Source organism: Cervus canadensis, chromosome 13, assembly GCF_019320065.1.
Source record: "Cervus canadensis isolate Bull #8, Minnesota chromosome 13, ASM1932006v1, whole genome shotgun sequence".
Taxonomy (NCBI): Eukaryota; Metazoa; Chordata; class Mammalia; order Artiodactyla; family Cervidae; genus Cervus; species Cervus canadensis.
The window spans coordinates 6,877,033-6,904,010 of NC_057398.1; the positions used below are offsets into that span (position 1 = coordinate 6,877,033).

The 26,978-nt window shown below is 50.0% G+C and overlaps 1 protein-coding gene across 2 annotated transcripts in view; it reads left to right on the forward strand.

Moving 5' to 3' along the window:
• Positions 1 to 217: 217 nt before the first annotated feature.
• The window catches only part of CAMK1G (calcium/calmodulin dependent protein kinase IG), a 31,017-nt gene continuing 4,256 nt past the window's right edge, over positions 218 to 26,978 (forward strand). The window contains exons 1-9 of one of the 2 annotated variants that reach the window (XM_043485387.1): positions 218 to 300; positions 10,060 to 10,180; positions 16,114 to 16,242; positions 18,971 to 19,045; positions 21,520 to 21,658; positions 22,295 to 22,418; positions 24,087 to 24,162; positions 25,697 to 25,809; positions 26,566 to 26,644. In XM_043485387.1, coding sequence (XP_043341322.1) covers positions 10,089 to 10,180; positions 16,114 to 16,242; positions 18,971 to 19,045; positions 21,520 to 21,658; positions 22,295 to 22,418; positions 24,087 to 24,162; positions 25,697 to 25,809; positions 26,566 to 26,644 — 827 coding nt within the window. In that variant the 5' untranslated portion in view covers positions 218 to 300; positions 10,060 to 10,088. Of the gene's footprint in view, positions 301 to 1,166; positions 1,288 to 10,059; positions 10,181 to 16,113; positions 16,243 to 18,970; positions 19,046 to 21,519; positions 21,659 to 22,294; positions 22,419 to 24,086; positions 24,163 to 25,696; positions 25,810 to 26,565; positions 26,645 to 26,978 lie in introns of those variants that run through there. The other variant, XM_043485386.1, reaches the window with a different exon arrangement.

Consider the following 26,978-nt stretch of genomic DNA (forward strand, 5'->3'; position numbering starts at 1 on the left):
CACACATGTCAACACAAACACAATCACACATGCAGCGTAAGTGGGGCCCTGGGCAAAAGGATTTTTTCTGGATCTGCTCAGAGGGAAGGAAAGGCAGAGGAAAGGAAGGAGACATGCAAGCCGCCCTAGCTCCTTTTCCTCCCCTTTAAGGCTGCTTGGTTACGGTCCTGGGGAAGAAAACCTCTGCATTCCTCCCCTTTAATTCGGTGTATTGTTGAAGCGCTGGAGCCGCTTAGCCTCCCAGACCTGTAGGAGCTGGAGTGGGAGGACCAGCAAGGACCATTCTCTCGGAGTCCCTGGGTAAGATGAACCTGCTTCTTTATTTGGTCCGGGGAGCTTTTTTCCCTCGGCCGGAGGCAGCTGGAACCAAGAGAGTGGGTTTGAACAGCCACTCCTGCAAGCAACTTGGGTGTTGATTTCAGCCCCAGGTCCGGTTTTGCCTGACTCTGGAGGTGTCAGAGGGAAGTTGTAGCTGCCTGGGAGGATAAGTCTGAATGGAGGTCTGGGAGGGAATCTCGTGGGGGGTGGGGGGCAGGCAGTCATCTGGCCATAACTTCAGGGCTGGTTTGAGTGGAAACCTTCTGGGCAGAGAAAGGGGAGCAAAATATTCGTATGCGCCTCACCTGCCATGCCTGCCTGCATTCCAGGGACAGTCCTGTCGGCTCTGTGCCTGGAGGAGCCGGCCATGTGCAGGGTGTCAGGAGTTCCAGCATCCTCACTGCCCTGCCTGCATCTCTTAACCTCTGACCCATCTGTCAAATTGGGCAGTGCCCTGTTCTGGTCCTCCCTACCTGTTCGGTTGTTGTGAGGATTAGGAGAGCCAGTGCGGGGGTGGAAAAGGAGGTTAGTAAACAGCCTGTGGCTTCACAGACCCAAGGAAGGCAGACCAGCCTCAGTCCGTCCTGGCCGGTCCCCGGCTACGTTAGGATGCAGAGCTCAGCGCAGGCACCGCCGTCAGTCACGCGGCTCCTCCCTCACCTTCCCCGGGGGCGCGTCTGTCTGCCCCTCCGTCTTGCAACTTCCCTAGTTCAGTTCTCAGGTCACAATGGTCACAGGAGGTCTGGACTCGCCACCACCACCCCCATCCGCGCTGGGGCCCCTTCTCTCCACGTAACTTTGACGCACGAACATTAACCCTGAAGCTCCCGGAGGCAGTTGTCCGGGCTCTCTCACCGCTGCCCTGGCAGCACCGCATGGCTGGCCTGCTGCTTGTTCTGGAATCAGATCAACTGATGAAGAGGAAAATCTCTGAGAAGGGTCACGGGAGTCAAGAGGGTTCCCTCTTGGGTAAGGAGACCATCTTTCTCATATCAGAGGCTGGAGACAGTCCGACCCCGGCAGTCTTACTTGACTGAAGCTTTATCTAGGACCAAAGACAAGACCCCACAGGCCATAGCACAAAGCGCTTAGTAATACCTGATGTGGGGACCACACTTGACAGTGAGTGTGCTTCTAATCATCTTTAAGACAAGCCCGTAGGGTTGGTGGGGCGAATCGCATTTCCTCTGAGGCTCCACCAGGCAAAACTGGATACTGGTCGTATCCGTTTGATGACAGCGGTATTTGCACCCAGATCTTCTGATAGAATCAGAGACCTTTCCATGATACTACACTTCAGATGGCTGTGTGTGGGTGTGGGTGTTTGTATGTGTATTAAGAGCACTCTTTAGAAAGATAGGGCAAAACTTTCGGAAAGAAGCTCAAGGTTAGAGAGAGACAAGGTTTGAGCTGGAGTCAGGAGTCACTTAGGCATTAGATAGATGTCCAGCCTCGGCGTAAATTTGAGAAAGCTGAGAGATCCAGGCTTCCCAGATCATGGGAGCCAGCCACGTGTTCCAGGAGCAATCAGTCTGGTGGTGGGGTTACAGGAGAGCACCCTGAGGATGAGGTCGGAGGTAAGTGAAATTCCAACAACCACCTCCAGGAAAGAGGCAACAGGTTCCACGTGGGGAGGGGTGCGGGGTGGACAGGGAGACCGCTGCGGGGGGTCTGACGGGCTGGGGCTTGTGCCCCGCTCTGTCCCCTCCTGTGTTAGATTTAGGTCATTTTTCTTAATATCTCCACCTGTCAGTACCTGCACTGCAAAATGGGGTCAACGATCCCTCCCTTGAGAGACATTAGAGAGATTTCAGGGAAAGCGCCCAGCACAGGCATGGCCCAGGGGTTCAGTCTGCGGCAGTGAGCACCTGAGGGTCTGTGTGCAATTCCCGGCGGCGACGGAGATGTATCTCGCTCTAGGAGGACGGCGCCTCGCTGGCTCCCTGTCCCCCATTCACACACAGACAAGCGGCCAGAAATAAATAAGCCCTGGGGCCCAGCCGCAGCCTGCCTGAGGCAGCGGAGTGAATGAGCTGCGGCATGAATGAGGGAGGGCGGCTGTCTGCAAACAGGCTGCGAGCCGGCGCTACAACCGCTGGTCAAGGGCGAGGGGGCTGGGGCCGGGCAGCCGCCTGCGTGAATGCGAGCTAACGACGGGGTTGGGGCGGGGCGGGGTGCGGGCGCTGCTCAAGACGGTCCTTCCTCCTGCTTCCACTCCCCGCGATCCCTCCTCTCAACCTCCCAGGGGCGCAGTACAGCGAGCCCCACTTGGGTACCAACGACGCGCCCCCCACCCCCGCTCTCCCCCACCTCCCGTGTGGGAAAGGGTCTTAAAGGCAAAGTGTGGCAGACACACAGTTAAGCCTAGGTGGGATGATGTGAGAGAATAGCATTGAAACTTGTATATTACCGTATGCAAAATGGATGACCAGTGCAAGCTGGGTGCATGAAGCAGGACACCCAAAGCCAGTGCTCGGGGACAACCCAGAGGGATGGGGTGGGGAGGGAGGTGGGAGGGGGCGTCCAGGATGGGGGAGACACATGTATACCTGTGGCTGATTCCTGTTGGTTATGTACGGCAAAAACCATCACAATATTGTAAAGTAATTATCTGCCAATCAAAATTAACTAATTAATTTAAAAAATAATGAGACCCTTGAACACAGCTCAGAACTAGGTGCCCCGATGGAGATCAGCCCACGGAGAAACCCAACTCGGGCAGGGCTCCCTCTGTACTCCAGTCGATCTCTTTTGGGGAGAGTAGCAGATAAAATCGTTGGTCTGTATTTCAGGACCATGATGTATGAAGTGTTATTTGTCCTCAGGCACTTTAGAATCACAGCGAGAAGGGGTCACAGTTGAGAGGCACGTGGGAGCTGAGACCCACTGAGGAAACAGCAGACTCATGTCTCCTGCCGTGTGCTCACCCCTATTTAAATTGTGTCCCCTCTCCCCCTACCCCCAGCGGTCCATCCACGTGCCTCTAAAGTGGGCTCACGGCTTGATAGGCTGCAGCATGCTTTTGTGCCCATTGATGTATTGGACACCCACAGGAATTCTGGGAAATAGAGACAGCGGGGATCATTAGTCCCATTCAGCAGAGGATAAAACCGAACACACGAAGAATAAGGAACACGCCCAGCTCTCTCCAGTGACTCATATGTCGACCCCTCAGCCGCCAACCAAACCCCTTATTTCCTCTTTATTTCCTCAACAAGAGGCACACAGTAAGCCTTAAGCAGATTGTGAATTCTGGCTTGTCAGTGCGGCAGGGTTTGATTAAACTTAAATGTGGGTTTGAGAGTGAAGTAAACTGCAGGAGGCAATTGAAAAACAACCTTCCTCAGTGACTGGGGGCGGTGGGGGGGTGGACAGAAGCTGGCGTGCAGAGTTGGCTTTGGAGGCGCCAGATTAGGGGAAGGGCTGGGGAGGCAGCTGGTGTTCCTGGAAGGGTCTGTCCATCAAGAAGTGTCCAGGGGCCTTTTGGGTCGAGGGCACAGGCCCAGGAAAGCGGACCAGCCACTTGAGCTGCAGCCCATGGTCGGAGATGGGTTCTGACAGCATGCACAAGGCCCGGCCACGTGCCTGCGCACCAGGAGAAGAGCAGGGCTGTAAGTGATGACAGCAGGCTGCTGGAAATGTCATATATTGCTCAAGTATGCAATCACAGAGCATCAGAGCTGGCCCAGTCTCCACTTTCCCCAGCAGGCTCTGAGCAAGTCTAGGTCTTCTGGATGCTTGTAGGAGTTGCATAAGGAAAGAATTTACAATTACAATCTCGTAAAGTTGGGAGACGCCAGCTTACGGAACATGAAGCAGGTGTCTTTAAAACTCTCAGAGCCTTTAATAAGCTAACACGGATCTTGACTCTCCAAGAAGTGGCGGATAGCAAATCCACTTTGGTTGCAGAATCTCCTGGGACAAATATTTCTAAAAAATAAACAAATGTCAAGGAACCCCAATCTAGTTCATTTTCCTGTTTCTACTAAGGAAAAGGTGAAAGCCCAGAGATGTACAGGACTCTGCCTGGGGCTGCACAGCTCACAGCCGAGCCAAGACTGGAGCCAGAACTTGACCTCTTTCCAGCGCACTTCCCAGTCCAGAGGATGATGAGAAGTGCAGTTTAGTCCAGGAAAACATGGGGCCTGGGCCAGAATCTGTCCCAGCGTTGGTCTTTTAGCCCCTTTATGGCCAGACAATGTATATATTCCTCTGGTTCTGTGTGCCCCAGCCTGGAGACAGAGAGTACATTCCTATGAAAGATGAGCCAACTGATAACCCCCCTCCCAAGACCCACTGCCCTTTCTGAGTCATGCTCTCAGGGAGTGGAAAATTCCAGAAGCTGTCTTAGGATGGGCTGATCCCTCTGGGGTCTGTGAAAGAGCCACACCTGGCCCCACAGGAAGGCTCTGAGGCCTGCCCAGCATGCCCCCAGAGTCATCCACACCTCCTCACTCAGAAGCCTCAGGTGAGACCCTGGGGAAGGCCCTTCGCATAGACAGAGTTGAGAGCCATTATCTGTGGGTTTAGGCGGCAGACCTGCTGCTCCAAGATTCTCCCCTTCCCTGTGTCCATCTCCCCCAGTTTACTTGAATCCAGCTTAGAAACCTACTGTGGGTTTGGGAGATATACATTTGGACTGCACTGAATTGAATTCCTCTGGATTCAAACGTGGTGCCCCTGAGATTTGGGGACATTCGATCAGGTGGAGTGACACTCTGAAGCAATTAGCCCTGCTGATTCCTTTTTTTTTTTTAAAGCACCTCAGAGCAGAGTCTTATGTGGTTATGACCCAAAATAGAAAACTTCGGCTAAGGAAGCCATGCGGATCAGGGCAGGCAGGGTCCAGGGAGAGAGGGCCCAGGGTAGGTGGGGTCAGGATGTGACTTGATCCCTTTGGGATATGGTGATGACAATGGCGAGGGCCCTGAAGATAAGCTTCCTCTGCCTTCGAGTTCTGTCTAGAGCTAGTACTGCCCGCCCCTCCACCGCCCCCTGTGACCAGATGGAGCCTGGGAAGGAGAGAAGGACAGCAATGTTCCGTGGAAGAAGTATGTGAGGCATGCCTGCCCCCCAGGCTCACAGCCTGAGCATCTCTCACCAGCATCTCATAAATAGCCAGGCTGGATGCCACCAGCCCATTCCCAGAAGCTCAGAAAGGGTCATGATCAGGGGCAGCGCCCACCCGAAGGCTGTACAGCCTGTCCTTTAGGAAGAACTTTTCCATCCGCGGTCTTCCCGGCCTCCCCCCCTCCCCGCACTCGCAGCTATGAAAGTTTCTCTCAAGAGATCAGGAAGGCCACGGTCTTGCGGGAGACCACACAACGGAGCAGGAACTAGGAGCCAGGCATTGCCCTGCGGGGATCACTTTAGAACCAAGTGAAAACAATATTGGAGTTTCAACCTCCTCAGAATTTGTTTTTCTTTTTTTTTTCCTCCACTGAAAGGGCCTCGATTACAGAAGTCGAGAGAGGAGGGGAAGGATTTTCAGGCAGAGAAGCAAGAGGCAGCAGTAGCAGGCCCCCCCCGCCCCGCCCCAGCTCAGAGTCCACAGTCAGGCCCCCAGCGCAAGGTCCTGAGGTTTCTCCAAGGTCAAGGAGGGAATGAAGTGGGACTGAAGTGGGGTTTCAAACGGGGGCCCTGAGCTTTCCACGTGGCTTGGAAGATGGAACTGAATTGTTAGGATGGAGTGTATGGGAGGAGGGGTGGGCGGGAAAGATGTTTTCCTATAACTGAGCTTAGACTAAGAATACTCTGTTTTTTAAGCTATTTAAGAGCAATGGGAAAGAAGGAACAGTGAGTACAGAGCTGCTAATGAAGTGGTGATGCCTCCTGGAGAGTGAGACCATCAATCCAAGGGGGCTCCAGAAAGGGGAGTGATGCCCGCCCTGTCGGTGGGCGTGCACTGGAAAGAAGGCTCTTGGTTGGCTCCTTAATTGGAAAAGGGCCAAGTGTCTGCAGGCCTGTTGTTCTATGGAGGGGGAGACACAGAGGGAGTCGCACAAACTAATGCTGTTAATTGGCTCCTTTTAAGGTCCAAGCCTTGACCCTCATCCCCTACAGCCTTCAAGACTTCTCGGCTGTTGTGTGTTTAGACAGTAAGATGCATTTGATCCAAGTCCAGCTGCCAATAACTCTGATAAGTGGAAGCTGCTAGATTTGGGGCTAAGAACCTGCAGAATAGTACCTGGCTAAAGATAGCCCTCTATTCTAATATTTCATTTTCCCCAAAGCAGTCTCTGCCAGTCAGAGTTCATTTGTCTCCACCTCGGAGACTGTGCTCTCAAAGTTCAAGATCAGCCCATCACATTGCTGGTGGGTCCTCCGCTGGCCCATGCCTGGACCCTCAGCTGCTGTGGTCCCTCTGGGCTGCCATCCTGCTGAAAGGAACAAATCAACCAATGGGCCTAGAGATATGAAGGAGGAGTACACCGGGTCTACGTGTGGCTGGACCCAATGCTAAAGAATGCTGATCATTGCCCACATGTGTCTTTCATAATAAGAGCCTCTTTGGGGCTTCCCAGGTGGCACTAGCGGTAAAGAACCCATCTGCCAAGGGAGGCGACGTAAGAGACATGGGTTCAATCCCTGGGTGGAGAAGGGCATGGCAACCCACTCCAGCATTCTTGCCTGGAGAATCCCACAGACAGAGGAGCCTGGTCGGCTACAGTCCATAGGGTTGCACAGAGTCAGACATGACTAAAGTGACTTAGCATGTATTATATAGCCAAGTTGCACATTTACACACTAGACTGAAATGTACAAAGGAAATGTAGCTTCTTTAATTCCTATAAAGCCTTCCCCATGAACTCCAGCCTTCAGTTCAGTTCAGTTCAATTCAGTTGCTTAGTCGTGTCTGACTCTTTGCGACCCCATGAATCGCAGCACGCCAGGCCTCCCTGTCCATCACCAACTCCCGGAATCCACTCAAACTCATGTCCATCGAGTCGGTGATGCCATCCAGTCATCTCATCCTCTGTCGTCCCCTTCTCCTGCCCCCAATCCCTCCCAGCATCAGGGTCTTTTCCAGTGAGTCAACTCTTCACATGAGGAGGCCTTACCAGACAGCAAAAAGGAAAACTTTACATTTGACCTTGTCCATTGTAACCTTGTCCATAAACATATGACCTCATGTTTAATAAAGTGTCTCATTTAGCTGATCCAGTGTCTTTGAAGAAAATACACAGCCTTGAGATAACCTTTCCTCCTGTTCTATTTCAAGGTGGCCTTCTATGTCTAAGGTACTTACTTAACCTGTTAGTGGCAGGGAGAAGGGGACCCCAGACTTATCAGGGGCCTCGGACCCCGGCTCTCAGGGATCTTGCCAGAGGCTGTCCAGTGACCTCTGCCATGCACCTGGCTCCATCTGGCCCCCAGGGTGTCATGCTGACACCTTCCACTAAAGCCCTGATCGCAGACATTTGCTTCCATCCAAGAAGCCCTGATTATAGCAGTCTCTTCTGGACTCTGGTTGACAGGCACTCTGGTAGTTATATATCCCCTCTCCAGGGCCGTGGGCAGAGGTGAGCTGGTAGATGTTTACCGTCTGGTTCTTGGGGGCTGAGGGAAGGAGGGGAAGAGAAGCCCTGTTGGTAGCATTTGCCTGTTTCCATGGAGTCAATACTCCCATGGTGGCTGATTCCATGCTAACAACATGGGGCCACCGAGCATGGAGCACGGTTAGACATCACGAGCTTGTCCAAGCCAGCTGCAGCCCCCTCGGGCCCTGGGGAGCTTCTGGAGTCCCTGCAGGCCATGTGACACTGTTTTACCACCCACCTCTAAGCCTGCCCAGAGGTGACTGTTCAATGCGGTTGCAGTCGGAGTTCCTCCTAGGCTTACAGTCTCCCACCATCAGGGTCCTGGGGAGCCCACCCATCCACATTCCTTGATCTCCTCTGGTCCTGGATGGGTGCTTACTGCAAGAGGTTTAAAAACCAAAATGTATACTTCTGCCAGCTACACCATCTGTCTCCCCATCTCCTTCCCAGGATCCACTTGGGCCAGAATTGTCAGTCTTTCCACGCCTCTTCCTCCTAGCAAGGACCACACTTGGTCACATTCTTCTTATTTCCAGGGTCTTAGGCCTCCCAGGTATGACTTAAATGCAGAAAAGAACCTAGAAGCTACTTTATGACACGAGTCCTCCCTGACCTTCCCCTAAAGAAGACCAGGGAGACCTGACTGTCTCTGTAACAAGCTCAGGTTCTGTTCTTTCATGGTTTACCCAGGCTTTGTCACTGTGTACATATTAGCTCACTTGCTTGGTTCCTGACTTCTCCAGTCTTCTGGCCCTTTGAAAGCCAGGGCAACCACCTACGTTCTTCATCTGACCACTGGGTTATACCCTGAGTACCACAAGCAACGTTACCTTGCAGTGAAATGTAACAGGAACCCATTTGTCTAGAAACGTATTAAAAAACACTAAAAAGACCACAGAACTAGGCGTCAGGAGGCTAGAATGCAGTGTAATACAGTAGGGGATACATAGCTTCTGTTCCTAATCTTGAATAAGAAATCAAATGCAGATCATCAGCCCTATAATCTTGGCTAGATGATCTGGTCTTCAGATACATCCTGAATCATCCTTATAAAAGATTTGAGATCTGCTCTACCTACTGCACGAGGATCTAAGACTACTTCTCTGGCTCTCCAGTTCTTATTACGTCAATCAGGAAAACAAATAACACACACTGACAGATGAAGAGAGTTTACCAAAGGTACTATTTAGGGGGAATCAGATAGGGTACATACAGCCCCTGGCACATCGTAGGTGCTGACCGTTGAATAAATACAGTATTTAATATTGAGAGAAGCCTAATATAAACTCGGGGCACATTTCCATTCAGATTTTAATGAGGAACTATTTTTACAGCACTGTGCTAAATTCTGTGGGCGTTGCAAAGGAAACAACACAATGCTCATTCATCTACTATTCATTCACTTAACTCAGAATAGTAGGAGAGAAGTTAAGAATAGTAGTGATTGGAGCAGGCAGCCAAGCTGTGATAATAGAGAGAAGTCCAGCTGACTCGGTAGTCTGAATCAATAAAAAAACTTTGGGCTGTCATTTCCTTCTCCATGGGATCTTCCCCACCTAGGGATCAAACCTGGGTCTCCAGCATTGCAGGCAGATTCTTCACTGTCTGAGCCAGCAGGGAAGCACTAGTTTCATATACAGGTCAGATCCCTTCAAGGTGGATAGAAAGAAAGAAAGTGAAGTCACTCAGTCGTGCCCAACTCTTTGCGACCCCATGGACTGTAGCCTACCAGGCTCCTCTGTCCATGGGATTCTCCAGGCAAGAATACTGGAGTAGGTGGCCATTTCCTTCTCCAGGGGATCTTCCCAACCCAGGGGTCAAACCCAGGTCTACCCACATTGCAGGCAGACGCTTTACCCTCTGAGCCAGTGGGGAAGCCCCATCAAGGTGGATAGTCCCATGTTAATCTATTCATAAATGTGTTATTGTCCTTAAAGACATTCGTACAAGGGGGAGTTTCCATTACTAGAGTCTAAACCCTGTGAGCATGGGACAAGCCCAATGGGCATGTAGTGGACTGTCAATAAAATCTGTCATGGTAATGTAACTTATTTTTGCCAGTTATCCAGAGTTTGCTCTCTGTCCTTACTCCTAGTTGTTACATGAAGGTTGTGAGTGTTATAGATCCTTCTTACAACTTGCTCTCATCCTATTGGAGAAATTAGCTGATCAGACTCTTTCTTCCCTTCCTCAAACCAAGCATCCCCAGAAGCTTCAACTCTGGAGGCGATGGGTCGAAAGGAAGAAGATGACTGCAGTTCCTGGAAGAAACAGACCACCAACATCCGGAAAACCTTCATCTTCATGGAAGTGCTGGGCTCGTGAGTCCCGGGGCCAAGGCTGGGGCTGCCTGCTGTGTGGGGGGCGGTGGTTGGAGACAGCTGTCCTGGGCCAGCAGCTACACTGTCTCAACAGGTCGCAGGAGCAGAGGAGGGGCTTCAGCGGGGAATTCAGGGAAAGGCACCTGGGGTGATACAGAGTCAGTTCAGCCCTCTCCCCAAGGTTCTGCCTTCTCACCCCCGAGGCCCCCGCCCTGCTTCCAGATCCATAACAACGTGTGAGTCCTGCCCTGGTTGCAGGGAAGAGGAGTTCTGGAGCACTTCCAGGGATCCTGTGACCTGAACCTTCCTGGACCTCCTCCCCTGGCTTCCTCATTCCACTCCCCACCCCAGTGAACAGGTCAAACCCACTGTCTGCTGTCGACAGAAGGTGGTGCTTCTGAGGCTTGGAAGCCAATGGGTTACACACACCTGAATTGCCTCCCACCATCACCATCTTCTGGGGCTTCCCTGGTAGCTCGGCTGGTAAAGAATCCGCCTGCAATGCAGGAGACCCCAGTTCGATTCCTGGGTCAGGAAGATTCCCCTGGAGAAGGGATAGGCTGCTCACTCCAGTATTCTTGGACTTTCCTGGTGGCTCAGACAGTGAAGAATCCGTCTGCTGGGTTTGATCCCTGGATTGGGAAGATCCCCTGGAGGAGGGCACGGCGACCCACTCCAGTATTCTTGCCTGGAGAATCCCGTGGACAGAGGAGCCTGGCGGGCTGCAGTCCATGGGGTCGCAAAGAGTCAGACACGGCTGAGCACACATGCACAACCGCCACCACCACCATCTTCTCGGCTGCGTACTGAAGTACCATGTTGGAAAAATAAAGTCAGGTTATAGCCAAGCTCCTACCCGCCTCTGGGGTGTCTGTGCCTGCCCCTTGACAGCGAATGCATGCCTGGGGGAGCAGAGACCGCCTGTCTGGGGCTGACTCTCCGCTTAGTCCTGCCTCGCCTCCAGGAGGCCCCAGCCTCTGACGCAGGCTGGCAGCGGCTCCGGGCCACCGGCTCCCATGGCCTCCGAACTCCTGCTGGTCAGCTAATTAGTCTGGGCTAATTGGGCCAGGGATGCGAGGGGCCCTTCGTGGGCTGTCCACACAAGCCAGCTTTCCTTTGAGCCAACTCTGGCTAAGTTTAGCTCCCTCCGCCTGGCTAGGAGGCAGTGACCTCAGGCAATGACGCTGCCCACACAGTCACTGAAACCAGAGAGGAGCCGGGTCAACCCTGAGAGAAGACCCCTGGGCCCTCCCACCCCAGGCAAGGGTGGTACTCAGCACATAGGAGGGTCTCAGCGGCCACCCCGGGCCTCAGAGCATCCGCTCTCCGTGAAGGGCCTTTGCCAAGGCAGGGGTGGTTAGCAGGGGCGTTTGGGCAGGAAAGACAGCTCATGAGTGAATCAAAAATGCTTTGCTAAGCATCCCAAAAATCCAGAGAAAGAGGGGAAAAGAAGCCCAGGTCGACAAGAGTGTATTCACCGTCTGCTCAGACTCGAGCTATAGGACTGTTGGAGACAGAGGCGTGCCACCCTCAAGGAGCTCAGTGAGGTCTGCCAAGCAGCTTCTAAACCCCAGGGGACATGGGAGCTGCCTGGGGAGCTTATTATGCCTCTGACTTTTAACTATGAAAATGTTAAGTAAAGGGGAAATAATAGTACAGTGAACTCTGCTATACCTGAGTCCAATAATTGTTCACATTTCACTATATTTGCTTTACACAAATATACACAAATTTACACACTTCACTGAACGATTTGTAAACAAGTTGCATACATCATGACACATCACCTCTGACTCCTTCTGTCTGCACCGCCTAAGAACAAAGGCATTTTCTCCTATATCCACAGTATCACTGTCACAGTCAAGAAAATGAATAATTTCCTAGCATCATTTCAATCTAGGGGGTTTTTGAAAAATACAGCTTCCTGGTCTCAGAATACTAAACTGGAATTTAAAGGGCCAGGACCCGGCGGCCAGCCATCTGTTTTGTGTTGTTGGTGGCTCTGACGTGCCCAGCCCAGCACTAACATGAGGGGAGCAGACGGACAAGACGGGGCAAGTCACAGCTGCCGCAGCAGCTAAGGCTGAACAGAAGCTCAGGAGAAGACGCCTCTGCGGTGCTCGGGATGGGGACAGGCAGCCCCAGGCTGCAGACCCCGTGGCAATTCCCAGGTCGGGTGATGTCAGAGGGGCAGCTGGGCAGCGCCGACTTCCCCCGTTCAGGAAGCACCAGGATCTCATGATGAAGGTGTCTTCCCCCTAGTCCTCAGCTCCCCTGGAACCACCCATCAGGGGAAAGAGGCTTTTGTGAAATCTGCCCAGACATCACCCACAATTCCAGGGCCCTCGGCAGCTGTAGGGACACTTGGCAAAACTCATCCATTACAGAGGATGTGTCTTCGAGGGCCAGGCCTCCTTTTTTCATGGCCCAGGAGGAGGTTTTTCTTCTTGGTTCCTCCCTTCCTTTTCTAACACCCAGACTCCCAGCAAGAGCAGAAAACTGTCCAGAGCAGGAAACTCAAATCAAGTTCTATCACAGCAAATGCTCTTAGCTCAAAGCTCGGCCCGTCTTGCCTTCTGACCCACGCAACCTTGGCCTCTCAAAACTAGCTCTCTGCTCCCCCATCTGGCAGATGGCACAGTTAAGTCTTCTAATCCCTTGCCCCTCACACACATACACACACACACACACACACACCATGCATAAAGCAGTCTGAGCAGAAAGAGCAGTAATTACCACAACATCTCACAACCCTAGGAGATGCCACCCACTGCAGGATAGATCCCCCAGGAAGGTCTTAGTTTGATCTCATTTTCCAAGTGGACTCAGAGAGGGTGTCAGCTTTGAAATCAGGGAACCATCCTCGTGTGGTTCCAAAGATACAGGCAAAAAGGAGAAATCTGAAGGCAAACCTGAGACCATCACAGGTGGAAGGAATCTTTCAGGCCATGTGGTTCAACTCTCCTTTTACAATAAGGAAAGCAAGGTCTTACGATGAGTAGAACGCAGTGATAATCCCAGTCCAAACTTCCTGTCCGTTCACCCATCCAACCTCCTTCCCTCCATCCATCCATCACACAAACACATGAACTTTTTCCACCCAGAGCCAGGCATAGGACCTGGTGCCCCTCCACATCCATCTCCCCTCATCCTCTGCCTCATCCGTCACAAACGGGGCTGGACCACCCTCCAGCGGCCCCACCCCTCCCTGCTGTTCTGCACTTGCAGGCCTTTTAATCCTGCTTCTTCCCCACCCCCACCTGAAGCATCACTTCCAACTTGATTTTGCCCTGGGCTCACCCTCACTGAGCCCTGAAGACTGAGCTCGGCATGTTCTTAAGTCAGAGGGCCACGGATGATGTGCTTCTCAACCGACGCAAGAGGTTGCTTTGTACACATTGCGGCGGCGGGGGCGGGGTGGGTAGTCCTTTTCTCTAGCTTGCTGTCCAGAGCAAAAATGTTATCGTAATTATTGTATGAAAGGATACAGTGGCTCTGAGGTGACGGCCTCTGCTGGGGTTGCGCAGTATGTGACCCACCCTCCCAAGCACAGCCGAGGCCCTCTCTTAAGTGTCTGTTTCCTGTGGGGTCACAGCACTTCCTGCGGGTCTGTCTGTGTGTTATTTCTCACACTAGATTCTAAGCCAGACCAATACTCATCCCAGGGCCTGACACAGAGAGGTTCTGTCAGCTCAACCAGCATTCACGGAAAGCCTAGTAACATTTTTCAAAGTGAATGCTAATTGCCCGTTTGTCTGGGCTCTTCACTAATTTACAGGCTGCTTAAGAGCAGAATAAAAACTTTGGTTTTTATCTCTAGTGTCTAAGACTCAGTAAATCTTGATTGGAGGGATGAGTGAATGAATGAATGAATAGAGCAAGCTCTGAAGGCTCTAATTAACTCGGTTCCACGTGCAGCTGGGGGAAACAGGAAACAGGCATGTGAAACACCAAGCGTTTCTAATGCCGATTCCGGACGTCCTTACAGAAGCTGGATTGCCACTTGGCCTCCATGCTGGAGTCCCCAGATGGCAGGGGAGAGGATGGCTCAGCTACTTCCTCACCTAAACTCTGTCTCCTCTTGTTACTAGCCTGTGCTCCCCCTAAAATTGTACTTCTAACAGTAATAGTACTTTACGCATGTAGTTAACTAGATGTCAGGCTACATTTGCATGCACTTTATGCATACTAACTCACATACTCTTCTCAACATCCCTATGAATCAGATATTATTGACATTCTCACTTTTCAGATGAAGAAACTGGGTATATGACTTGTTACCCAAAATCTGAGGTTCTAACATCAGGCTCCAGCATCCACTGTTCACTAAATGTTATTATGGCCTTGCCTTTAGAGGACCCCCCACCACCACGCCCCCCACGCTGCCCTTAAACCAAGGAGCCTGCAGTCTGGAATCCAACCCTGTGTCCTCACTGGGTTCCAGCCTCTTCACCTTCAGACAGCCTGCCCAGAGTGGCTGGGCTCTGCTTTTTGTCCTCACAGATACTACTGAGCAAGGGATGCTCAGCCCCTTTGCCGCTGATGGTTGTATCACAGTAGTCATCACCATCTAAAACTGATAGAGGAGTCTTTTCTGTCTCATGTTAGAGCCCCATCTCAGTGCTACTTCTAACTGCCAAGCAGTGACCACACCATGTTGAAAGTGAAAGTCGCTCAGTCATGTCTGACTCTTTGTGACCCCATGGACTATACAGTCTGTGGAATTCTCTAGACCAGAATACTGGAGTGGGTAGCCTTTTCCTTCTCCAAGGATCTTCCCAACCCAGGGAGTGAACCCAGGTCTCCCGCAACACAGGCGAATTTCTCTACCTGTTGAGCCACAAGAGAAGCCCAAGAATACTGGAGTGGGTAACCTATCCCTTCTCTAGCGGACCTTCATGACCCAGGAATCAAATCGGGGTCTCCTACATTGCAGGCAGATTCTTTCAGTTCAGTTCAGTTCAGTCGTTCAGTCATAGCCGACTCTTTGCAATCCCACGGAATGCAGCACGCCAGGCCTCCCTGTCCATCACCAGCTCCCGGAGTTCACTCAAACTCATATCCATTGAGTCAGTGATGCCATCCAACCATCTCTGTCATCCCCTTCTCCTCCCACCTTCAATCCTTCCCAGCATCAGGGTCTTTTCAAATGAGTCAGTTCTTCGCATCAGATGGCCAAGGTGTTGGAGTTTCAGCTTCGGCATCAGTCCTTCCAAAGAATATTCAGGACTGATCTCCTTTAGGATGGACTGGTGGGATCTCCTTGCAGTCCAAGGGACTCTCACGAGTCTTGTCCAACTATCAAGGAAGCCCACACCATGTTAGGAGAAGACAAGTAAATGACTCTGTGGTGACCTCTCTTCTTTTTTTATTTAGTTAAGTTTTCTCAGAATGTACACTTGTAGCACTTGTTCATGCATCTTCACCGGCAGCTGGAGTGTCTCCACCCTTGGTGTTTCTGGTGTAAATTACTTGAGCTCTGTGTTTTGAAAGCAGCTTAGTGAGTCCTTTACTAAGGAGCTTCCAGAGGGCTGCCCTGCCCGGGGAACCACCAAGCTTCAGTCTCTCAGAGACAGCAGCCGGGGTTATAAGCATATAGTTAGGCTCTTCTTTACAGAATCTGTCACATGCTGCCTCACTAAGATCGGCAGTGACCTCTCCTTAATGGGTTTGCCAAGAGGAGCAATTTCCGGACCTAAAGCAGAGTTTCTGAGAATCATTCCAAACTCGTGGAACTAGGCAAGAGCAACCAGCCTCCTAGCCCTGAGTCAAAGAATACGATGGCATGTCAGATAGGATCCGCCATGGTGCCCATGATGATGATGAAACAAGTTACCGGCCACACCTTCTTTCATCTGCCCTTTGCTTTTGTCTCCAGCAATGTTCCCTAGCCTGCCAGTACTAATGTTTATCTCTTGGTGTTTTCTACTCAGAGGAGCTTTCTCGGAAGTCTTCCTGGTGAAACAAAGGGTAACTGGGAAGCTCTTTGCCCTGAAGTGCATCAAAAAGTCACCTGCCTTCCGGGACAGCAGCCTGGAGAATGAGATCGCTGTGCTGAAAAAGTGAGTGGGTCTTAGTGTTGGTCAAGGACAACCAAGGGATCACAACCTTTCCTTCACAAATTACCTTTGAGAGAGACTGAGGCGGGACTTCCACCCCCAAAATTATCACTCCCTTTGCTTAAGCTGATGAGTCAGTTTGATCCATCAGCTATATTAGCCAGACAGCTGTCTTGGTTCATTTTTGTTTTTTCATCAGATCAATTAGTGATCAACTGAGAGCCAAGCTGGTTTGTGCACATGGACCACAAAGTAATTAGCTCAAAGGACCAAAAATCAATTGAAAGTCAACACTAGGAAGAATTAATAATTAAGGAAATAAGTACAAGATTTGGAAATGAGCCTCAATTTCTTCTAACTCAAATGTAGGTTCAGCATTCCAACTATTACGATGGAGACAACACTAACAAATCATCAAATGTTTACAACAGGACTCGTAAACCAGACCCCTGTGGAGCCCCAACAGTAATCCAAAAGTGATTAGGAATCAGGACCACAAAGATGAGGTAAAAAAAAAACTCTTTATCCTCAGGAACTCATATCTCTGTTAGCAGAGACAGAGGTGCCCGTAACAAATGCCAGCCCCATTGGTTGTGAGCCACACTAGCAAAGACAGAGTGTAGAAGAAAGAGATTCATGTTGCCTGTATATGTGTCTTCATGAATATGGATTTTAGGTACATTTTCAAAGAGGACAGACCTTGATGGATGAGTAGAATTTTATGGAGGCAGGAAGGGAAGTGCAGAAAGAGAAGTCAGATAAAGTGTAGTGTAACTATTAATGGAATCATGGAAGGGCAAGGGACATCAGGGGAGAGTTAGAATTGGAAGCCCCTGAACTGAGAGTGAGTCCCGTCAAGGGATAGGAGATGTAACTAGAATGGTGAAGGGGAACCTGATAATAAAGGGTGTTGGATGCCGTGATAAAGAATACTGACTTTATTCATCAAGGGGTTTTAAGGCAAAATTTCCATGATCGGTTTATATTTTAGAGTCATTCCCTCTTAAGCATGGTGGTAGATGGATTGGAGGATGCCAGCCTAGAGGACAGAAGACCAACTGCCAAACTTTCTCAATAACTGAGGCAACGGATGAGGACCAAAGGTGGTGGCAAGATCACGTGGTGGCAGGAAGATTGAGTTCAAGAGATATTTCAGAGAGAGAGGTGGTTGGTAGGAGTATAAAAGAAAGAAAGCATTAAAAAGACCCTGAGACTCAGCTGTTCTATGGACAGTCACATCATTTATTGCTTAGGACAGCAAATGAAAAGGATGTGTAGGCTGAGATGAAATAGAAATTGGTTGCAATATATTGAATATAAATATGCACCTACCTCTATATATATTGAATAAATACCCAGCTATCTCTACATAGCAGTGTCTGGTAGAAGAGTTGGTCTGGGGTTCCGGGAGATTAGGGTAGAGAGAGACTATAGGCTCACTGGTCCTTCTTATCATTTCATTGTATCACCAGTCACTAGCAGCATAGATATTCAATAAATATTTGTTCAGTGAGTAAATCATCGATAAATTACTGTTAGCATCATCAGCTTATAAATTTAGATGAATCCATCAGACAGTCACTACATGGGGTCTGTATTTTTTTTAATATCTTCAAGATGCTAGCTACTCTTGATTATGTGTTTACTATTCCCCAAGCCCTGTATTAAGCACTGTACATGTCTTACCGCTTTTCATCCTGATATAATTCTATGGAAGAGATATACTTTATAGACAAGGAAAGCAAGGTTTGAAAGGTTTGAGTAAACCAGCCAAGATTACCCAAGAAGCAAATGGACCTGAACTCAGGTCCAATCGTCTCCAAGTTGAAGTTAATCCTTGTACTGCACAGCCCTGGGTAAAACTACCTCTTCCCCTGGGTAGAGACTTTCCTCCTAGATGGGCATGCACAGAATTGCTGCTTGCAAAACCAACCCCTCAACTAATATGATTATTCTGCTTGACTCAGCCTCTGAGTAATCCCAGACAAAGGTAGTCTGGGGCAGGGTTTCTTGGCCTAGGTGCTACTGACATTTTAGACCAGTTAATTCTTTGCTGTGTTGAGGGCTCTCCTAAGCATTGCAGGGTGCTTAGCAACATTCCTGTCTCTACCTACTGAATCCCCCATCCCCAATTGTGACAAACAAAAATGTCAGTAGATACTGTCAAAGATCCCCTGAGGGACAAAAGAGCCCCAGGCTGAGAACCACTGATCTAAGGCATCCCACGGAACTGACCCTCAAAATGAGCATCTGTCTTACTCACAATATCCTGGAACAATCATCTTGCAATGCTTCCTCCTAGGTTATCCATGAGGAGGCTTAGCTAACCTACATCCCAACTGTTGAGGGATCACACTTGATGGAATGTTTCTGAAAGAGACCTGGAGACCCATTTTGTAGAATAAACTAATGATCAAAGATCCCTCAGCTTCCCTCAGTTCTTTTAGCTTTCTCTCTCGGTAAAGTTTAAAGAGATTCCTGGAGTAACAGTGAGGTGTTTGTTCCCTGAAGTCAGGAGGATAAGTTACCCATTCAAAAATACAAATTGAACACCACGCTGGGAATCTTTTCTCTGGAATTTCTTTGTTACTGCTTCACAAGGACCCTGTCTTCCTAAACATTGTCCTCAAAAGTCTCTGAAAGAAATCAAAGTCCATCTAGGCTAGATCTGCATTCTCTGTCTGGACCACGTGAACCATATGTCATTCACGGTGACCCTTCTCTTCCTTAGGATCAAGCATGAGAACATTGTGACCCTGGAGGACATCTATGAGAGCACCACTCACTACTACCTGGTCATGCAGCTGTAAGTGCATGGGGACCTCTTCCTCCACACACGTCTGGTGTGACCTTAGAGGCCTAGAAGAGGTCTGTCGGTGGTAAGGGAAGGATGGTGATTAAAAGACAAGTCAAGAATTAGTTCAAGAGGCTTTGAAGTGCCAAGAGTTCTTTCTGGTTGTGGACATGTTCTGAGTGGACTGAGGGTTAAAACTAGGGCTGATAATTGAGTTGGTATGTACCAGTGTAGCCTCACCACTTGTTGAAATGCCAGACTGTAAATGGCTATAGCCCTAACATGTCCATCCTTCCCTGCTTCCCTATGCCTCTCAGACTTTCTGGACGGCCTCACAACCCTACATTTGGAAGGGTAATGCCCAGCGTAGCAGGAAGCCTCCAGAACCTTCCTCTGGCACTGTGGCTTGAGTCCATTTTGACCCAACAGTCCATGTTCTCTAAAGAAAGTGAAGTGAAAGTGTTAGTCACTCAGTTGTATCTGACTCTTTGTGACCCCATGGACTGTGGCCCGCCAGGCTCCTCTGTCCGTGGAATTCCCCAGGCAAGGATACTGGAGTGGGTAACCTTTCCCTTCTCCAGGGGATCTTCCCAACACAGGGATCAAATGTGAGTTTACTGTACTGCAGACCAATTCTTTACCGTTTGAGCCACCAGGAAGCCTCCATGTTCTCTAAACTGAGTATTAAGTATTTTAGCGTCACTCTAGGGTAAAATTACCATGAAAGTAGAAGCCATAAGTAGATAGACAGCAATTCAATAGAAAGAATGACTTTCTCAGAAGAGAGCCACCCAGTGTTAAAAATAAGCTGAGATTGTGTGTGTGTCCACGTGTCGGACAGAAATGGTGCCACATTGCAAAGGTGTCCATGTGATGGTGACATCCAGATAAGAGCTATGCCTGAGAGTGACCGATGTAGGGCTGGTCCGTGCCCCGAGGGCTCATCCTTAGGTCCAGAGATGCTTCTGTGTATAAGGTACACACACTCACACACACAAACTCACACACATATATACACTAACCCTGCAATCTCAGCAAAGGTGGATGCAGTCTTTTTAAAGAATAGGCTGATTCCCCGGGGAATTTTAATGAGTCTACTCAGGCTATTAACTCCTGGATTCACATGAGGCCCAGTGAATAGTGGTAGCAAGCAGCCAAGGGAGTGAGCTTAGAGGGACCCAGAGCAGCAGCAACAAGTGATCAGGGGTCAGGGGGCACCTTAATAAGACCAAGTCAACAGAATTAGCACACAGTCACCCAGGTGGGAGGGTGGGCAGGTTTAGATGTCACCAAAGTACTGTCAAGGGCTCCCAGGTGGCTCAAGTGCTAAAGCATCTGTCTGCCAATGCAGGAGACACGGGTTCAATCCCTGTGTCACAGGACCACCCACTCCAGGATTTTGCTAGAAAAATGCCATGGACAGAGGAGCCTAGCAGGCTACAGGGTAAAGAGTCAGACACGATCAAGCACACACGGATGCACAAAGTACCGTCAAGGCTTCCAGAGCACCAACTCCAGGACCTATGCTGCTATGAGTCAGGAATTCATAGTCATGTACAAAGAGCGTCTTTTTCAGGAGTCTCCAGCTCCCACAACAGGGCCCAGAGCTCCAGGAAGAAACAAAAAGAATAGGGTGGTGTGCATTTTGATTAGAGAGACTTCTGCTCCCTTATTGCTGCATGGCGCTGTGGATATCCACAAGCAACGTCGCTTGCAGAAACTGCAGGGAGTCAGTTTCCATCATAATACACAGAAATATTAAGAAAATGACGAAAAATAAAGCAATCTGTCTTAGGAGGGAGGGAATTCTCTGCCACTGATGTGTTCCAGTACTGACAGAAAACTTGGCAAAAGTAGTTTAGAGAACATCCAAGACGTGAGGGTTGGACTTGATCCTAAAGCTCCTGTGAACCCTCAGATACTGTACCGTGTGAGCCTAAAAACACTACTATGACTCCACCTCATAATTTCAGTTTTAGGTAACTCAATTTTCCAAAATGAGGAAAGAAACCCTGGCAGAAGCCCAGTTAGCCTCATCCTTCTCTTTTCTGCTTTGTCTGATTTCAGCTTCACTTCTCCCTTTCATCATGGCTCCTTATGTCCCAGGCCAGGAAAGAAGGCAGCTGTGAAATATGTCCACAGGAAGCAATGATTGGAATATAGTTGATTTACGATGTTGTATTAGTTGAAAATTGACTTCTTGCAAAACCCTCAACAGTGGTATTTTGCATCTAAAAAAAAAAAAGTTTCCATAGACAGGTCAATGGTTGGCTAAAAGAAATGACTCCTAGTGATAGCACTCCAGGTACTCAAAGGATATATCCTGAGATGGGAGTGGTTCCCCCTGCACCCCTTGAATGGTGGTGGGTGGAACCCTGCCTACTCCATCAAAGAGCTCTATGTCCCCAGAGCTCCAGAATAAAGGCATTCATGTCCCTTTGACTTGAAATAAGGACTGGATTCCTGCACTTACCCTGTGTCCACAGTGTTTCTGGCGGGGAGCTCTTTGACCGGATTCTGGAACGGGGTGTCTACACAGAGAAGGATGCCAGCCTGGTGATCCAGCAGGTGCTGTCAGCTGTGAAATACCTCCACGAGAACGGCATCGTCCACAGAGACTTAAAGGTGCTGAGACGGGGCCCTCGGGGAAACATGGAATGATTCTTTGGGAAGCTGCATGAGTCGTGGGCAGTCTAAGCTCTGTAAAACGAGAGAGTTGGACCAGATGATCCCTAAGGTCCCTTTCACTCTCAGATTCTGAAACAAATCTCAGGTGACTGAACAATCATTGTTAATTTGCACCTCAGTCTTTTTCTGATTTTCACTATCCTCACCCTACTAGGTTACCAAGATAATCCATGCTATTCCTTGAATACAGTATTTAATAAAGACTTACTGAGAGTCAACATCGCACCAGACATGTACCAGAGTTTAGAGAGATCAGACAAAATAAGGGTTGGTTTCCTCAAAGAATAAAACAATTTTGGGGTAGTTGGGGATGAGAAGAAGGAAGGGTTAGTATATCAATAGCTATAAAGCTAAGTAAAGTCAGGGCCAAAACCAAAATACAAGGTGCTGAGTTATGGTGAATGAAGGTCCAGGTAGGAAGAAGATAGGAAAGATGGAGGGAAATAAGTCTGGCCTTAAAAATCAGGAGCCCAGCGTGCAGCTTCCTAAGAAATTATGTATTGTGGAAAGGAAAGAAATGCATGTTTCAGGTGATTGTATCCTACATTACATGATATTTCTGTTTCCTCACAGCCTGAAAACCTCCTGTACCTCACCCCCGAGGAGAATTCTAAGATCATGATCACAGACTTTGGTCTCTCCAAGATGGAGCAGAGTGGTGTCATGTCCACTGCCTGCGGGACCCCAGGCTATGTGGGTGAGTCTAGGGACAGAAGGGAGGTTGACCAGTTGGCTACATTCCTCCACATGGATATCACTCACAGAAAAAGACTGCTGTGAGGAGACAGTGGTGATCCTAGTATAACAGTCACATGTGAGGTTTAGGGCCACCCGATCTATCTGGTCTAAGATTTGAGTAGCTCAGTTGGCAAAGAATCCGCCTGCCATTCAGGAGACCCCAGTTCGATTCCTGGGTCAGGAAGATCCACTGGAGAAGGAATGGCCTACCCACTCCTGTATTCTTGGGCTTCCCTGGTGGCTCAGCTGGTAAAGAATCCACCTGCAATGCGGGAGACCCGGGTTCGATCCCTGGGTTGAAAAGTCCCCTGATGAAAGGAACAGCTACCCACTCTAGTATTCTGGCCTGGAAAATTCCATGGACTGTATAGTCCACGGGGTCACAAAGAGTCAGACGTGACTGAGTGGCTTTCACTTTCACTTTCTATCTGAAGCTCCTCCACCTGCTCCCAAACCCTACATCTTTTAAAGACATCCTACCGCTGAGCCTTCCCACTGCCCCGTCTATACTTTGGCTCTCATTTTTGCAGCAAGGCTTCCTGCTTTTGTTTTTCCACCTAGACCAGGGATAGAAACAAGATCGCAAATCCGGAGATGAGTAGATTGCAGAGGGGTTGGCCAGTAGCCCCCCTCTCTCCTTTCTCCCAGTCTGGAGGAGACCTCAGCCCCCCCAACTACTGGTATTCTGGAGGTGCAGTGTTGAGTTTGAATCTGAGGAACTTAAATATGGGCACCCAAATATACACCCAAGGACATACCCTAGGAAACTGGCACAAGTGGGGCCCCCTGCCTCATAGCTCTGTAGGCTTCCAGGGCCCCCCAAAAGGGGACAACAGGCAGGGCACCAGGAGAGAGCACTCCTGGGCTCTCGGAAGGAGAAAGCCAAAGCTCAGAGGACCCACGTCTGCCCCTTCTCTCTCCCCCTTCACTCATCACCTGGTTGGGGCTGGGAGTGGGAAGTATAACCCTGACTCAGCAGAGGGAATCTTCTCTCTCCCTAGAAGAGAGGTTGGTTACTTACCAACAGGTTTTGAGTCCACAGGATACAAATCCCTGGTATCTGGGATAAATACCAAAGGCAGCTCACTACTGCCCCAGAGCTGCCAGTCAGAGGAAGACATGGCCATTCCCTCATGGAGCTCTTGGGCTGATGGGGAAGACTGAGGCCTGCCCTCAGGAGGTAACAGAGACTGATGGGGCAGTTCCCACCTGCCCTCTGGAAGCTCCTCAATTAACGGGAACTTCTGTTTTCAGGGAGATCCCAATCTCGTGAGAGGAAAAAGTCCTTACCTTGCAGATTTCCCTGTCTAAAGAATCCCTGCCCTGGGGGTCTCCCATCTGAGTGGAAAGCTACAGGCCCTGCCTCCAGAGTACTCAGTCTGAAGCAGAAAACCTAGCCCCGGAGATCCCCAGTCTGATGGAGGAGTCATGGGCCCTGTCACGGGACCTCCCAGGGTACTGGAGAAAGATTTAGCCTGCTGGGAGAGACACCGTCCCTGTCCTAGGAGAATGTCTAGTCTTAAATATCAACACCATCCCAGGTGCTACCCTAGTCCTCTTCTCTAAGCCTCTTCCTGACCCTTGACACTGATCCTTCACCCCTGACTCTTCCTTTGGCTTACTGCAGCTCCAGAAGTGCTGGCCCAGAAACCCTACAGCAAGGCTGTGGACTGCTGGTCCATCGGCGTCATCACTTACATATTGTGAGTAGAAGCTGGTGTTGGCTCAGTTCCTGAGGAATCTCAGAGCCTACTCACCCTTTCTTCTCTCCTCCCCATCTCAGCACCTCAAGCAGCATCCACCTCCAAAGCATGTGCATGTACACGTGCATTCACACACACACACACACTTACTCATGCACACAGCTCCAGAGGATCTTGTCCTGATCCCCACCCCGTTATAAAAACAGAGTTCTTATATGGCACTCCCGCTTTCTGCATCCCACCCCCATTTACTGTATATAAACGTACTGAGTCCCACTCTATGGAATGAGCAGTTAAGGAGGGAAAAGACATCCTAAACTTAGAAGCCAAGTGGGCACAATGTTCGCGTCTCAGATTTCTCTCCTGGTAACGTCAGCCCAAAGCAAAAGGATGGCCTGGATAAACCTAGTCACTGCTCCTCTCACGTTCTCAGGCTCTCCTTCCCAGATCTGCTCACCACCCCCTGCCCAGCATCCCTTCTCACTGAGTTTGCTCTCAAGAGCAAACTTTGCTCTTGAAAAATAACCTGAAATTAATCATTTCCTCCTCAGTGTGGATGCATTTCTCCATTTCCTCAACGTATATTGAATAACTCTTCTCTTCAATGAGCTATTGAACAAATTGTCATTGGCTGTCTCCTCTGTGCCAAGCAGTGGTTTAGGTTCTAAAGAATGAAGAACCAAACAGCCTAAAAAAATCCCTCAGGAAAGTTACATTCAAGTAGACATTTCTACCATCCTTCTTAAAGATAGTCAACTGATACATTATCTAAAGAGTCAGGGTTCCCTGGTGGTTCAAATGGTAAAGAATCTTCCTGCAATGCAGGAGACCTGGGATCTATTCCTGGGTTGGGAAGATCCCCTGGAGAAGGGAATGGCAACCCACTCCAGTATTCTTGCCTGGAGAATCCCATGGACAGAGCAGCCTGTGGGCTACAGTCTACAGGATCGCAAAGAGTTGGACACGACTGAGCGACTAACACTTTCGCTTTTCAAGAGTCATGGGGGCTTCCCCATGACACAGTGGTAAAGAATACCCCTGCAATGCAGGAGCCGCAGGAGATGCGGGTTCGATCTCTGGGTCAGGAAGACTGCCTGGAGGAGGACATGGCAATCCACTCCAGTATTCTTGGGTGGAGAATCCCATGGACAGAGGAGCCTGGTGGGCTCCAGTTCATAGGGTCTCGAAGAGTTGGACCCAACTGAAGCGACTTTGTACACATGCAAGAGTCAGGGGAAGGGAGAAAGTGAGGGTCTGGGGGATAGAATATACAAAGGGCCACCTGTTCCAAACTTCGGTTCCTGAATAAACGTCTGATGGAACCTGCATCATTCCTGCATCAGTTGGACATGACTGAAGCAACGTAGCACATGCACGCATCATTCGTGAATCAGGGGCAGACCCATGTACTGGTCACACTGCTGACTGGGGACCCTCATTGCCTGCCTGTGTATATAGTGGAGGCTGGGCAGAGGGGAGCGGCTGGCCCAGGACGGGGTCCCTCAGCAGCATATACCTTGCTGTTCCACTACAGGCTGTGCGGGTACCCCCCCTTCTACGAGGAAACTGAGTCTAAGCTGTTTGAGAAGATCAAGGAAGGCTACTATGAGTTTGAATCTCCGTTCTGGGATGACATTTCTGAGTCAGGTAAGACCAGTCCGAGGGAAAGACAAAATAACAGGCTCAAGGCAGAGGCTGCCAAGAGAAGCGAGCTTAACAAACGATGACAGTCCTGGCTCTTGGCAGGCCCTGGGGAATCTGATGGAACAGGCTGCCAAGGAAAGTGGAGAAATCTTTATCTGGTTCAAAGGCCAAATAAATGATTCGCATCTAAGGTTCCTGCTTTTGTTTTCCTGGAGGCAGGACCGTGAGATGCCTGGAAAAGCAGGGAGGTACTTCAGATGAGGGGCCAGGAGGGCAGAGCAAGCACAGGGGCGTGTTCCAGGCAGGAGGGGCAAAACCAAGGCCGAGTTTTGCTTTCACCTGTCCAGCCCGAGAGCCTGCATGGTCTGTGTAAGCAAAGGCCGTCAGTATTTGTCCTTGGGTCCATTTAAGTGGGGATCAGAGCTAAGCCAGCATTCACGCGTGTGCCCATGTGTGGTGCTGGCCCCTGACTGGTGCAGGCGGGCACCCGTGTGGCGTCAGGCACATGGGCGCCTCGTGACCAGAGATGTATCTGCAGTGCTGCGTGTGGGTGACACGGCTGCGTGGAGCCGCTCTGGTGGTTTCGGGTGGGTTGTTGCTTGGTGGTTTGGATTCTTTTTCTCTTTCAAGACTCTTAAAATTGCCTCTTTGGAAGATGAGCTAAAGATGCCTTCTGTGCCACCCACCAGCCTGGAAGTGACTCTCCATCAGTCATGAGATCTGGTCCTTAGCTGCTGTGTCTTTGGTTGCTCCCCACAGCCAAGGATTTTATTTGCCACTTGCTGGAGAAGGACCCGAATGAGCGGTACACCTGTGAGAAGGCCTTGAGGCACCCCTGGTGAGTGAGGAGCAGGTGGGCTCCAGACCCTCACTGTTGCTCCCCAGACACCACGCTGACTTTTTCACAGCACATTTCCCTGGAGTCTGCTTGACCTGAGCTGTTTACTGGTGTGGTACCCAAACGGCACAGATCAGATTGAGCCAGAGATGTAAAGAGCATTTATTGCGGTGGATTCTGACCCAACAGTAGCAGCTGGATCATCAAATCGGGAATCAGATGCAGCCAGATAGACAACTTTACTCTCCTTAAGAGCATCATCTCACTCTGGGGTCAAAGCCTGCTCCATGCGAGGTGCTTTGAGAACAGTCACAAAGCAACCAATTGATAAAGC